This window comes from Chiloscyllium plagiosum, chromosome 28 (assembly GCF_004010195.1).
Source record: "Chiloscyllium plagiosum isolate BGI_BamShark_2017 chromosome 28, ASM401019v2, whole genome shotgun sequence".
NCBI lineage: Eukaryota > Metazoa > Chordata > Chondrichthyes > Orectolobiformes > Hemiscylliidae > Chiloscyllium > Chiloscyllium plagiosum.
Window position 1 is genome coordinate 40,951,945 of NC_057737.1, and position 14,453 is coordinate 40,966,397.

Below are 14,453 nucleotides of genomic sequence, written 5' to 3' on the forward strand. Positions count from 1 at the left end.
TTGCTACCTGATGGAAATGCCATGTAACATTTTGGGGGTCACTCATAAGAGTGCCAGTATAAGTCTTAATGTTGCTCATCGATGTGTTGAATCTCTTGGAGGGGGAGGAACCTCTGGTGCTGACTAAGAACAGGGATGAACTGTCACATCAGAAGGCTGAAGAACTAATTCCCCACTATCTAAGAACCCCTGGTTAGAATAGAATAGAATCCCCATAGTGTTGAAACAGACCATTTGGCTCAACAGGTCCACATCGACTCTCTGAAGAGCAACCCACCCAGACTCATCCCCTTACCATATCCCTGCAACCCCTATGGCTAATCTACCTAACTTACATATCCCGACACTGTGGGCAATATAGCATGACCAATCCACCAAAGTGATCTCCAGCATCTGCAGACCTCGGAGTCGAAAAGTGCGGCGCTGGAAAAGCACAGCAAGTCTGGCAACATTTCAGGCATAAGCCCTTCATCAGGAGTCAGGAATTCCTGATGAAGGGCTCATGCCTGAAATGTCAGCTCTCTTGCTCCCCAACCCTTTCCAATTGCACACTTTTTGCCTCTAATCCACCTAACCTGCACATTTTTGGACAGTGGAAAGAAACAGGAGCACCCAGAGGAAACCCATACAGACATGTGGAAAATGTGCAAACTCCACACAGACAGGTGTCCAAGGCTGGAGGTGAACCCAGGTACATGGCACTGTGAGGTAGCAGTGCTAACCACTGAACCACTATGCTGTCGTCCAATGACACTCCTGTTTCAGAATTGCAGCAGCTGGGATTTGTAACTCTAGCCTAGGTATTCCTTGTCCACCATATTTACTTTTCATACATAAGAAGCCATCAGACATATGTGGCGGGCAATGGATGGAATTCTTGGTTGCATTATGGACAATTAAGTTGAGTTTGTAAATTCTATTCTGGGACATTTCCTGAGGATCAAGCAATAATACATTCTAAGAATGTTATGAGTTCTTATGCATTCAGTCTTTTGAATTGGTCAGAGAGCAGCTAATTCCAAGTTAGCTATCCAGTTCTTAAACTTTTCCACCCAATCTACATCCGCAACACTGCCCATGAATCGATTCAGGCACTAAGGTACCTCTGCATCACCCCAGGGCAGTAATTTCTATAACATTTATTTTCAGTGATCCACGTTTTTTCACAATTGTATAGAAAGATCTTCTCTTCAGAAGTGACAACTTTGGGTCTTCAATATATTAATTGTAAGACCGTGTTATCACAATATGCCTGGACTGCTTTAATGTTTTAATGTTCTTCACCATACCAGCATGCGAGTCATTAAAAACTGCAAAATTGTCTGTGAAAGCTAGGGTGGAGCAATTCACTCTTTTGCTGTTCAATATCAATAGATACTCCTGAATTGGCTTCCTCCAAGATGCACAATAACAGATTCAAGGCAATGTTAAAGAATATTGGAAACTGGAGGGTCCCCTGCTTAAATGCCCAATTTTTATTGGTTTTGATTTTGGTTTTCCTCAATTACAGTCACAATCCAATGTGTGTTTCTAGGTCATTAATTAATTGTATGAATGTTTTAGGGAGACAAATTACTAATAAGGCACTAATGAGTCTATGTCCTTCTGAGTCAAATGCCTTTACAAGGTCAACAAAAATACAAAGTTCTTTCTATTCTGTTTGGTATCTTTAACAATGTTCTCCAGTGTTGTGATGTTATCACTACATCCTGGGGTTACCAGTGATGTTCCTCCAGTTATCAATGTTTCTCAGACATTCTGCATCTTCTGCTTTTTGAATCAGACCAGCCTGAATCTTTTTTAGGGAGTTCAGGATGGTGCTGGTTTTTAACCACAGGGCAAAGAGTTGGGGCAAACATCTGGCATTCCCATTGTGAATATTCTTGAATATCCCCTAATTTCATTCCATCTGGATCAGTTGCACTCTGGGTCTATCTCCATGATGGCTGAGTTGACCTCTTGTTCTCTATGGGACGCAACAACTGGATGTCATCCCTTTGACTGGAGTATTTTGTAAATTTGTCAAGATTTCCCTTGTTGTTCACCACTGACCAGATTGTACTTAAATTATGCTTGTGCTCCTCCTTCGAAAGAGGACATAATGTTATGGCTGCCATCCCCATAATCTACAGGGCTAGTCGATACCTATTATTATGTTTATAGAACAAGTTGAGCTTCTCTGAGCTGTGCCTTTTACTTGCCCATCCTTTCTTCACACCCATATTCTTTTTGTGTCCATATAGTTTTAATCTATCTTGAGATACGTTCTATTGGCCTGGGAGTAGTTTTGTGCTGTTCACCTCCAGTCACTAGAAATGTTGTGGAAATGTTGGTGGTGAACAGGGTTGGACAATGTCCAAAAAAAATCACATACCAGGTTATAGTCTGACAGGCTTATATGAAAACACGAGCTTACAAAACTCTGCTCCTTCCTCAGGCGGAGTATGAGAGAGGGAAGGAATACTGACACAGAATTTATAAGCAGCAAAGGTAGCTACCCTAAAACTGACAACCTTTTGTTGAATCTTTAATCAGTTAGAAAAGAGACACCAGTTTCTATTATTTAAAATCCAAAATCCAAATTTTTTTCAAATCTGTGTCCTGAGATAATTAAAAGTTTTATCAGTGTATACAAAGCTGATATCTCAGGTCAGACAATACTTTTTAGGTGCGAGGCCATGCTTACACTCCATCTGTGTTTTAAACTGGAAACAGGTTTTTTTTTAAACAATAAAACTTATTGTGTAGTTGCAGATATATTCAATCTTGTTCAAAAAGTAAAACCAGCCTGATTCCAGTACAATGTATACAGTACATTGTCCCAAGATGAAGGTTTTATTAATGACTTGAAAGAAATCTGGACTTCGCATTTTAATCAATAGAAACTGGTGTCTCTTTTCTAACTGAATAAAGATTCAATAGGGGGCAGCCAGTTTTAGATTAGATTAGATTACTTTACAGTGTGGAAACAGGCCCTTCGGCCCAACAAGTCCACACCGACCCGCCAAAGCGTAACCCACCCATACCCCTACATTTACCCCTTACCTAACACTACGGGCAATTTAGCATGGCCAATTCACCTGACCTGCACATCTTTGGACTGTGGGAGGAAACTGGAGCACCCGGAGGAAACCCACGCAGACACGGGGAGAACATGCAAACTCCACACAGTCAGTCACCTGAGGCGGGAATTGAACCCGGGTCTCTGGCGCTGCGAGGCAGCAGTGCTAACCACTGTGGTTAGGGAGCTACCATTCTGCTAATAAATTGTTGGTATTCTTTCCCCCTCTCATACTACACCTGTTGGATTATAACCTGGTGTTAAGTCATTAGAAAGTCAATGACTGGTCCATAAGACTTAACCCCTGCACTCTGACTTTGGGATCACCCTTCTTATTTAATATTTCTTCATGCTGGATTGTTTGATTGTCATCATCACAATTTTTGGGATTACAGGCCAGATGTCAAATGATCCTTTTTCGTTTATTGGGTAACCTCCTCCAGCTTAGTCAAATGGACCGATGTCCATAGCGTTGTCTTCAATCTTGTCAGGGGTTGGTAGTTGCGCTACCACGCTGATTCCCTGCAACACATGCACTTGTCAGAAATTTGCTTGAGTGTTTTTGTGGTAAGGAAGCTGGCGACCTCTTTATTTACAAATGAACATCCCACATATTGCTGTTCCAGTTGATGGAGAAGATGTGTTTCTCAACGAGAATATTAACTCTCATTTGGAGCATGAGAAGGCCCTGGTTTGTTTGGCAGGTCCTCCATCTTTGCACTTAGCATGTGGTATTTTCTACTCTTGTCACCACATCTTAGTGACATGGGCTATTTGTCACTTGACCTTCCTCCTGCTGTGCTAGGTATTCCTCCAGATGGTAACGGTAGGGTGCTGGGGAGTATTGTCAAGATTAGAGTGGTGCTGGAAATGCACATCAGGTCAGGCAGCATCCGTGGAGCAGGAAAATCGACGTTTCGGGCAGGAGCCCTTCATCAGGAGGTATTGGGGAGTGTTGCTGAACAGAGACCTTGGGGTGCAGGTTGATACTTCCTTGGAAGTGGAGTCACAAGTAAACAAGGTAGTGAATACAGTGAAGGTTCCACTTTGGGACCCTCCAACCACACAACATCAATGAGGACTTTACCAGTTTCCTCATTTCCCCTCCCCCCACCTTATCCCACATCCAACCTTTCAAGTCGGCACTGCTCTCATGACCTGTCCTACCTGTCCATCTTCCTTCCCATGTATCTGCTCCACCCTTCTCTCCGACCCATCACCATTACCCGCACCTCCATCGACCTATCACATTCTCAACTACCTTCCCCAGCCCCACCGCCCTCCCCCATCCATTTCTCTTCACCCCTTCGGCTCATTCCTGAAGAAGGCCTCTTGCCCGAAACGTTGATTCTCCTGCTCATCGGATGCAGCCTGACCTGCTTTGCTTTTCCAGCACCACCCTCTTGACTTGGTAGCGAAGGTGGTGTTTGATACTCTTGCTTTTATTGGTGAACGCATTGAGTATTGGAGTTGGGAGGTCATGTTCCGGCTGTACGAGACATTGGTTCGCCCTCTTTTGAAATAATGTTCAATTCTGGTATCCCTTCTACAGGAAAGACGTTGTTAACCTTGGAAGGATTCAGAGAAGATTTACAAGGCTGTTGCCAGGTTTGGAGGGTTTGAGCTATGGGGAAGAGGCTGAATAGGCTGGTGCTATTTTCCCTGCAGCAATGAAGGCTGAAGGGTGACCTTATATAAGTTTATAAAATCATAAGGGATATTGATAGGGTGAATAGCCAAGGTCGTTTCCCCAGCATAGGGGTGTCCAAAACTAGACAACATAGGTTTAACATAAGAAGGGAAAGATCTACAAGGGACTTTTCATGCAGTTCATGTATGGTATTAGTTACTACAGGAAGTGATGGAAGCTGGTACAATTATGATATATAAAAGGCATCTGGAGTCGTATATCAATAGGAAGGATTGACAACGATATGGACTAAATGTTGGCAAACGGGATTAGACTCTATAACTTGGAGCACTTTGTTGTATGTTCTTAAACTGATGTTTTTCATCCATATGGACATGAGAAGTGCCTAATGTCAAATGCAGAGTTCGAGTGTTCAAAATAATCCATCTTAGCTTTATTAATAGCAGTTTTTTCATATATCAGTTCAATGAGGACTGTTTCCATGTAGGCGGTCATATTGGCTGTTTCATTGCTGAGAATATTGCCAACTCCCTTCAGTTGAAGTTACCCTTCCCAATTCCTTGTAATAGAAGATGTGTGTTTTGATGGTGTTGTTAATCTGTTGTGGGCTGCCTAAACATATTTTACCATCATGTGTTTGGCTGTATCTACTGGAACTCCTGATCCTCCTGACCTGATTCCCGGATCAGGCCTACATAGGAATGCACCACAGTCTTATGGGTCTCATTTCCATTTCTTCTGTCTGTGTAGAGACAGACCTCTTGCCAGCACTGAGTCTTGTTGGAACTTGTGTGGTATCAGCATTTTTCACACCATGCTACCACATTCACACCCATGGGAAGGTTTTTTTAAAATCAGAGATACATCCCACCAAGATGCGTGAGCTATTCAAACCCTCCATATGCTGTGCTTTCTGAGAGTGACAACTCACACTGCTTGGTGTCCTCCTCCATGTGCACACAATTGCCTCATGATTTTTCTAGGTCTCTTGGTCGGCTAGTTTCACTGCTGTTTCTGGCAACGCCAGTGGGGATGCATGACTATCATTTTGGTAGACAAAAATCACAGCAAAACTCCCACAGAGGTAATCAGTGAGGTGAGGCTTCCATGAGAGACCCATCCTGAAGAGTCATAGTTACTCATAGTTAATGGAGTGTCACCTACTCCCATAATTAAGATGTATCTTACTTGCTATATACAATAGTGTATCTCAGTGGACAGAACTGAATCAATATTGAAAATGTATATGTGGAAGACTAGAGGTTAACATCAGGAAGGCAGGTGAAGCTTAAACAAAACTGGTGTTGGAGAAACTCAGCAGAGGGAGAAAAACAGAGTTAACTGTTGTGGTTCTGTTCGCCGAGCTGGAAATTTTTGTTGCAAACGTTTCGTCCCCTGTCTAGGTGACATCCTCAGTGCTTGGGAGCCTTCTGTGAAGCGCTTCTGTGGTGTTTCCTCCGGCATTTATAGTGGCCTGTCCCTGCCGCTTCCGGTTGTCAGTTTCAGCTGTCCGCTGTAGTGGCCGGTATATTAGATTAGATTAGATTACTTTACAGTGTGGAAACAGGCCCTTCGGCCCAACAAGTCCACACCGACCCGCCGAAGCGTAACCCACCCATACCCCTACGTGTGGCTGGGACAGGCCACTATGAATGCCGGAGGAAACCCCACAGAAGCGCTTCACAGGAGGCTCCCAAGCACTGAGGATGTCACCTAGACAGGGGACGAAACGTTTGCAACAAAAATTTCCAGCTCGGCGAACAGAACCACAACAACAAGCACCTGAGCTACAAATCTTCACCCAAACTTTGAATAGAGTTAACATTTTGAGTCAGAATTGAAAATAGCTGGGAAAGGGTGGCATTTGTGCTAATGACAAGAGTAGAAAGAGTGGGGCCCAGACACACAGAAGGGATAGGTAATCAAAGACGTTGCTGATCTTTGCTAGCTAGGTAGGGTGTTAACCCAAAAAATGTACATGACAGAGAATTGAACCATTCTAAAAGAACTGATATTTTAGAAACTGTGATTATCTAATCAACAAACTAATTCTCAATTCAAAATTACTTAATGTAAGCTTGTTGGACAGAATTCGAAAATATTAACTTTAATTACACTAATGACAAAGTTTAATTCGAGCACAAAATTAATTTACAATATTAGCATTTATTCAAATTAAAATCTAAACATTTGAATGTAAAATTGATCACTACCTCCCTGCTTTGAGAAAGCCACAATCAGTGGTTTCTGAGGAAACATTTGACAGGTTAGCATAATTTGAACTGCATACCTAGTTCATTAATTAAAAATTGACAGTAATTTCATAACAAGTCAACACTCAAACCATCACCTATTTCCACTAAATGTGGATTGAATAGATTATAGATTCTCTACATATGCTTCACGTATCATCTCCCTCACTAATAAAAGCCTTGTTTTGGCTAGTGTGCACAGTACATTAGTGGATAACTGTGCCAAAGCATGACTCTGATGCCATAATTTCTGACAAAAGGCTGTTTGCTTAAAAGGGACAAGATCAGTAGTTGACAGCTGTTTTTCAATGGTATAGCAGAAAAAAGATCAGATGCAAAATCTCTTTTTACTCTTGTATAACCCTAATGAAACCTTTACAATGCTGCAAAGGTTCGGACACATGATCTAGACCACAGCATTAGGAAGGTGGGACTTTTTTTGTTTTGTAGCTATCCCAAAGCTGAGTTTGTAATGAAGAATACTTGTACTTGATGTTTTATAACAGTAATTTCATACAGGAACACCTTGAAAGCTCAGTGCGAGGTCCAGGAGTTCTCTTCCCAATGCCTCTTGATTCCCTCCACGGTTGAACTCTTCGGATAGCTCTCTAAAGGTACTGCAGATCCGCCTTGATTTAATATCTTGCCTGTTTATGCCATGTTTCCATGTATATCGTGCTTCTCCATATAAAGCAATTAAAGATCTCCTTGGCAAATGTATGGCTACCTCTACGTCTTTGTAAGGGACATGCCTTTGACAGGTGTCACTAGTGATTTTCACACTACAGTTATCCGTGCAAAGAACTTGAGTATTATCATCATGGAAATTACAAAGGCTCTCTGAATGATCAGATACTGGATCACAGGACTGTGCATTGCACACCATATTATGATGTAGCTGGATGAGATCCTCTGAGTCACAAGACATTGATAATATAGTTTCAGACAACAGGTTCAGGCTGACCAAACGCTCACCCCATAACCACCAGTCATCAAAGTGTGAGTCAATGGAAGAGCCACGTTCCGGTCTATAATCCAGGTTACATTGCTCCACAGGCAGAAAGCTTTTCAACACAGGATACTGTATCATTCGGTTTAGGAGGAAATGGCTGAAGCATGGTAGGCCACTGAAGCTTCCCACTTTCAACTTGTGCTTTTTAAAATTCACCTTTGGACCATAGTCCTGCATATTGACAAAGGAAAAAATACGTAATAATACACCAAGACCTAAGAAAATTATCTATGCATTGTTAGCAATTACCAAGTACTTCTAAATGTGAAAACGTTTTTCAGAAAATGTTTTGAAAGAGCAAAAAAAACAGCAAAGCCAATTTTGAAAGTTTTAATATCACAGGAAACAATACAAAGCAGGTTTACTTAATTTTCTGAGATAAGGCACTGTATCTTCCACTTGGGGATATACAAAGTATTGTAGAGTAAATAATTGATGTAGGGCGTGTGCTGCAGTGTTGGAAAAACAATCTTTTGGTTGAGACAGGAAACTGCTATTTGTTCTCTCAGGTGGTTGTGAAAGTACCAGGGTTCTTATCCTTTGGACAGCAGAAGAGTTCTGCCAGTTTTGCCATTTAACCCTCAATCAGTCTCTCAAAAAGGAAACTGCCTATTGTGATTATTATTTTTTGTTTGGCTGTCCCCTTTCCCTAAATTACAACAGTAGCAACACTTCAAAGAGCAGTACTTTGGAAAGGCCTGATGATGCAAATGTTACAAAGAAAATGCAAAATATTTCAGTTTATGGCAATCATAATGATATCAGAAATGCAACCTTGCTAAACTAACTGCAGATTGCTTCACTTTCCTGATTAACTAGTCAGACTTACACACTAATGTTCATTAGACCACACAATGAGCTATTCATTAAACCCTGTTTTTCAAACAAAAAATTGCCCATGCAAGATTACTTCGGGTTTGCTCTGATAAGGAAGTCAAATATGACTTGTCACAAATGGATTCCGGAGTGAAATTACCAGTAATGTTAAACAGTAATACTGAAGGATATAGATTACATTCGAAATAACTAGAATTTGATTAAGGTTGTGCATCTTAGTGGCATTTGCTTATTGTTGCCAATCTCAGGAACTCCCTCAACTCTTAATTGTTCAAACAAAAATATTCACAAAACAGAAAAGTGAAAACTCAAGGGAATGCTTCCAGTTAGTTGATGCGGTGTTCAACATCACATCCCATGAGATTGAAGAAATCACAGAACACAGGAAAAAAATTCCAAACCAGGAAACGTGGAAAGATCAGTCTAAATACAAGTGCATATTTTCTTTTAGAGTTGGTAGCAGAATACCTTAATCCAAAGTTTGATTTGTATTAGTGATCAGTTTGAAATGCAAGAGTATATTGCCATTCAGGTATTTGGGACTCCCCTACTAGTTCTTAGTGTAATGGGAGGTATTGCACAGGCTGGTCTATGCTGAATCTGTCATAAGTTAACACATCATATTGAGATTCATACAAAAAAATGTTGTTAAGCTGAATATATAAACAACGTTCTAACACTGACCCATACATAGCATTTTTTTTAATGCACCAGGAAAACCTACCTGTTTCTTGCGTCCAGATTGTGAAGGCTTCCATTCATCATTATCCATCAGGTTCACCAGCTTGGTTTCCTCCTCTTCATTTACAAAATCATCTAATAAAAATACTCCAGGAAATGGAAAAGTCCAGCCACTTAAACTAGAGTCATCATTCCCAATTGCTAAGCCCAATGTAGGATGATAAGTAAAATGGTACTTCCTCTGGGGAAAGAGAATTTGATAACAATTTGATTCAATTCCTTAGAATATTAATTATTTAACACGCAAGCGTGGCAGGTAAAGGAGTTATTTCATAAACATGCAAGGCAATAGAAGAGGAAAGACTTTGAAAGTTTTAGCACAAGGAAAAAAAACCCAAAAATTTTAGAAGTTGACATAATGAGACAAGACATAATGTATAGGCAAGCAGGAGGCTAGAAGAACACAGCAAGCCAGGCAGCACCAGGACGTGGAGAAGTCAATGTTTCGTGTGTAACCCTTCTTCAGTACTGGAGGGTGAGTATAGTGGGAGCTACAGATAAAGGGGGTGGCGGCGGCCGGGTGCTGTAGTGGGGATAAGTGAAGACAGGTAGAGGATACAACCTAGTTGGTCAATGGGAGGAATGAATCCGGTTGGTGAAAAGGAGTCAGGGGATGGGAAGGGAGCAAAATGGTCCAAATATTGTGTCTCTGTCGGCTGCTTTGTTTCCTAGAGTTGCTTAGCAGGGAGCGAATGCTGGTGGTTGTGTTCTACTGGGAAAATACCAACTTACAAATAAATTGTAGAAAATATTGTGCCCTTAAAGGAGTGGCATGTTTCTTTGCTCAATAGAAATGAATTAGTAACATTTTTATGTCACGGCCAATGACCTATTTTAAAGTGAAGTCAGCAGTGCTATGACTTCATCAGAATAAATGTTTGCCATTTGATCCACAAGATCATACAAATTAGGTTTGAACCTGCTCCACTATTTAATAGGATCACAGCTGATCCGACAATCTTTACGGTCCATGTTCCTACGTTTAAGTCTTGAATATTTTTAACAATCCAGTCTGTACAGTCCTCCACTTAAAAAAAAATTAACTAATTCAATACCCTCCGCGAAAAAATTCCTCATATCAATCTTGAATGGGCAACCCCTTACTCTAAAGTATACACTGGTCCTACTCTCCCACAGGAGGGAACAACCTTTTGGCAACTACACTGTCAAGCCCAATAAGATTGCTTCTCATTCTCCTAAATTCTAAAAAAGTACAGGCCCTATCTATTCAATGTTTCCTCCAAAGAGGAAGAAAATCCTCCAAACCAGTATTGCCCATCTGGGGTAGAGATTAGGATTTTTCTCTTTCTGATGGTTGTGTAGTTTTGGAATTCTCAGAAGGCAAGTCAGTGAATCTTTTTAAGGTAGTAGTAGATATATTTTTAATTAGGCAGGGGAATCAAAGGTAGGTAGAAATATGAAATTCAAAACATAAACAAACTATCTGGCATCTTATTGAATGCTGCACAGACATGAAGGGCTAAACACCGGCACAGTGACTAGCACTGCTGCCTCATCGCGCCAGAGACCCAGGTTCAATTCCCACCTCGGGCAACTGGAGTCTGCATGTTCTCCCCGTGTCTGCGTGGGTTTCCTCCCACAGTCCATAGATATGCAGGTCAGGTGAATTGGCCATGCTAAATTGCCCGTAGTGTTAGGTGAAGGGGTAAATGTAGGGGAACGGGTCTGGGTGGGTTGCTATTCGGAGGAGAAAGTGAGGTCTGCAGATGCTGGAGATCAAAGTTGAAACTTTATTGCTGGAACAGCACAGCAGGTCAGGCAGCATCCAAGGCGGTGCCGGGCTGGAGGGATTCGGCTGAGACAAGGTGGGGGGAGGGGGGATGAAGAAACTGGTGAAGTCCAAGTTCATCCCCTGTGGTTGGAGGGTTCCCAGTCGGAAGATAAGACGCTCCTCCTCCGACCGTTGGGTTGTTGTGGTTTGGCGGTGGATGAGTCCAATGACCTGCATATCCTCGGTGGAGTGGGAGGGGGAGTTGAAATGCTGTGCTACAGGTTGGTTGGGTTGGTTCGTCCGGGTGGGAGGGTTGGTGTGGTCTTGTTGGGCCGAAGGGCCTGTTTCCACAATGTAAATAGTCTAATCTAACCTACTTCTGCATCAACTGCATGTTTGTACATACATCGGGCAGAATGCTCTCCTTCTGCACTGCAATAATACTAAGATTCCATTTTCTACCCCACCATCATTAACATCCATTCATCCTCCAGTCAGCAGCCTCCATCGGATTTGTCAATTTCAAGATCCTCATATCTATTGTTGAATCCCTCCATGGCCCCTTTCAAATCTTGTCTTCCCTGTTCCTTCCATCAAAACTTGATACTCCTGTAAAATCACATCTTGAACTTCTTAGTGGTAACCATCAGTCCTTGGAAACTTCTGTGCACGAAAGGACTTGTTCAAAGCAGCTTCCCACAACGGCCCCATAATAGCATTTGTTACAGTGGTACAGACAGAAGAACACACGAATTAGGAGGAAGAGTCAAATTTGGTTTGGGAGAGGATTTGTACCCGTCCAGGTAAAAGGATAAATACAACCTCGTCATTTTGCAGGTGCTGGCTGACTGCCGCAAAGATTTGTTTTTAAATTTCGAATATTACAGGATATCTAATAACACATAAAAGCAAAATTACGCTGGAAATCTACAATCTTGGAGATGGATATACTCAGCAGGTTCCGACATCACTTTTGAGCAAAGGAGGAGTTAATGTTTGGGGGGGTTTATAGCTGTGGATGTTGAAGTATCTCTGTTTCTACACTGTTTGTTTAACCAACCGGTTATCAGTGCTCAGATCCAGGTGAACTCTTACCCGCTGGCACTTCGTGACCGCTTCAATCCCACCTCGCTCACAGACCAGGCACGAACGGACCCCTTTGCAACCGCAGCCAGGCGGGCCGCTGCTCTGCACGGACATGCTCAAGGCCAGAGGCCGGCACCGACAGGAACAGCCTTCGCACGGGATCGTAGGAAGACGCCCTACGACCGGTGGCGAACAGTCCCTTCGCCCACCCCGTGAAAATGCGCACGCGCGAGCGCCAACCGCCGCTCACGACGGACTCTCCCCCGACACACTCCCTCAGAATTCGCATGCGCAGATGCCAACCGCCGGTCACGGACTCTCCCCTGAAACTCTCCCTCAAAACGCGCATGCGCGGTCGTGAACTATCCCCGACACTCCATCAAAACGCGCATGCGCGGATGTCAACCGCCGACTGTGGAGCGCGAGCATTTGTTGTGAGTGCGCCCGGCTTAAATTTCGCGGGTTAACCCTGGAACCTGGTAACAGCGACGGGAAAGAGTTGGTATTTAATGCTGCCTGCTTGGGCTAAGTGTTGTGAAATGTGCTGACTGTAAACTTTGTGCAGAGCCCGATTTGTGGATTTAACAAGAGAGAGCGGTGGGTGGGCGCGCGCGCGCGGGCTCTGCGCCTGAGGATTACAGAATCGTGGTAACAGCGGTGAAGAAAACAAACTTACATTTGTATAACGCCGTTCGCGCCTATTACCTCTGGGGCGTAATCACTGCCGAGAAAAGCTTCGCCGAGCATGAGCCCAAAGACAGCAACGTGACAATAATCTTTTCAAAAGGTGCAACTCCCACATGAAAGCAAGGAGTACAGTTTAATGGGCCTAGATTTGCGACCACTCTATCAAAACTCCCCGTTGATGTTAGATAAAACCGAAACAACCTCTGACCAGCTAATGAGTGGGCACTTAGGTGCCGGCCGAGTCTCAATGTGGAAGTGTGACTTAGGAAGAACTTTGAAAGACAGTACAAGTTTAAGAGAGGTGTCGAAGTCAAGGGAGCTGAGTGTACATGATCACAGATCATTAAAAGTGGTAGGTCAGGTAGAGAAAGCAGTAAGGAAGATATTCTCGCCTTTATTCATAGGGACGTAGAATACAAGAGCGAGGACATGTTCAATTTGGGGAAGACACTTGCTGGAGTATTATGTACAGTTCAGTTATGTACAATATAGGAAGGATTCTAGGAATGAGGAACTTCAGTTCTGAGGATGGATTGAAGAAGTTGGGACTGTTCTCCTTAGAGAGAAGAAGATTGAGGAGATTTGATAGGACTCTCAAACACAGTAGGTTGGATAGAGTAGACAGGAGAAACTTTCCACTTGTAAAAGGAACAAGATTTAGAGATCTGTCAAAGAAGCCAGGGTAATGTGAGGAAAAATGTTTTTACTCAAGCAGCTAGGGTGTGGAATTCATTGCTTGGAAGTGTGGTAGAGGCAAGTACAGTTGGTACATTGAAGAGGGTGTTGCATATTTACATAATTTTTAAGGGTATACAAAAAAAAGCAGGAGATTGGCACTAGGTAATGATGCTCATTTAATGAGATGGTACAGCCATGATGGGCCAAAAGGCCTCTGTGCCACAACACTTGTAAGTGGTGAAATATGTTGTCAGTGAAGCTCTTTGTTGCCATAGGAAATGCTGTTGTACTCTTCACAGTTGAAAACTGCTCAGGCATCACAGTTAAGATGTAAATTTTAGGTTAATTACTGAAGATCTGATGGAAAAATCTCAAGCCTGGTTCAGTAAGGGATTGTCTCCGCCTGCTCCTGCCCCACCGAACTCATCTCCGCATACCTTGACACCGTCCTGTCCCCCTTAGTCCAAGAACTCCCCACCTACGTTCGGGACACCACCCATGCCTTCCACCTGCTCCATGATTTTCACTTCCCCGGTCCCCAGCGCCTTATTTTCACCATGGACATCCAGTCCCTGTACACCTCCATCCCCCATCACGAAGGACTCAAAGCCCTCCGCTTCTTCCTTTCCCACCATACCAACCAGTACCCTTCCACTGACACCCTCCTTCGACTGACTGAACTGGTCCTCACCCTGAACAACTTCTCATTCCAATCC

The 14,453-nt window shown here is 42.9% G+C and overlaps 2 protein-coding genes across 5 annotated transcripts in view; one reads left to right on the forward strand and one right to left on the reverse strand.

Annotated features, from left to right (window-relative positions):
• Positions 1-6,858: 6,858 nt before the first annotated feature.
• alkbh4 (alkB homolog 4, lysine demthylase) lies at positions 6,859-12,582 on the reverse strand. Its single transcript, XM_043718750.1, has 3 exons — positions 12,382-12,582; positions 9,538-9,735; positions 6,859-8,147 (listed from the first exon to the last, which is right to left on the reverse strand). The coding sequence occupies exons 1-3, from the start codon at positions 12,484-12,486 to the stop codon at positions 7,476-7,478; spliced, it is 975 nt and encodes a 324-aa protein (XP_043574685.1). The 5' UTR covers positions 12,487-12,582; the 3' UTR covers positions 6,859-7,475.
• A 148-nt stretch (positions 12,583-12,730) lies between these two features.
• Positions 12,731-14,453, forward strand: part of lrwd1 (leucine-rich repeats and WD repeat domain containing 1) — a 57,863-nt gene continuing 56,140 nt past the window's right edge. For 2 of the 4 annotated variants that reach the window (XM_043718744.1, XM_043718743.1), the window contains exon 1: positions 12,731-12,806. The gene's annotated coding sequence lies outside the window, so the exon portion shown is untranslated. Of the gene's footprint in view, positions 12,875-14,453 lie in introns of all 4 variants that reach the window. The other 2 variants (XM_043718745.1, XM_043718746.1) reach the window with 2 other exon arrangements.

Coding starts and splice junctions, on each gene's coding strand:
- alkbh4 (XM_043718750.1), bottom strand. CDS start 12,486: ATGTCCGTGCAGAGCAGCGGCCCGCCTGGCTGCGGTTGCAAAGGGGTC. Junction 9,736..12,381: donor CGGTCACGAAGTGCCAGCGG/GTAAGAGTTCAC, acceptor CTCTTTCCCCAG/AGGAAGTACCATTTTACTTA. Junction 8,148..9,537: donor AATCTGGACGCAAGAAACAG/GTAGGTTTTCCT, acceptor GTCAATATGCAG/GACTATGGTCCAAAGGTGAA.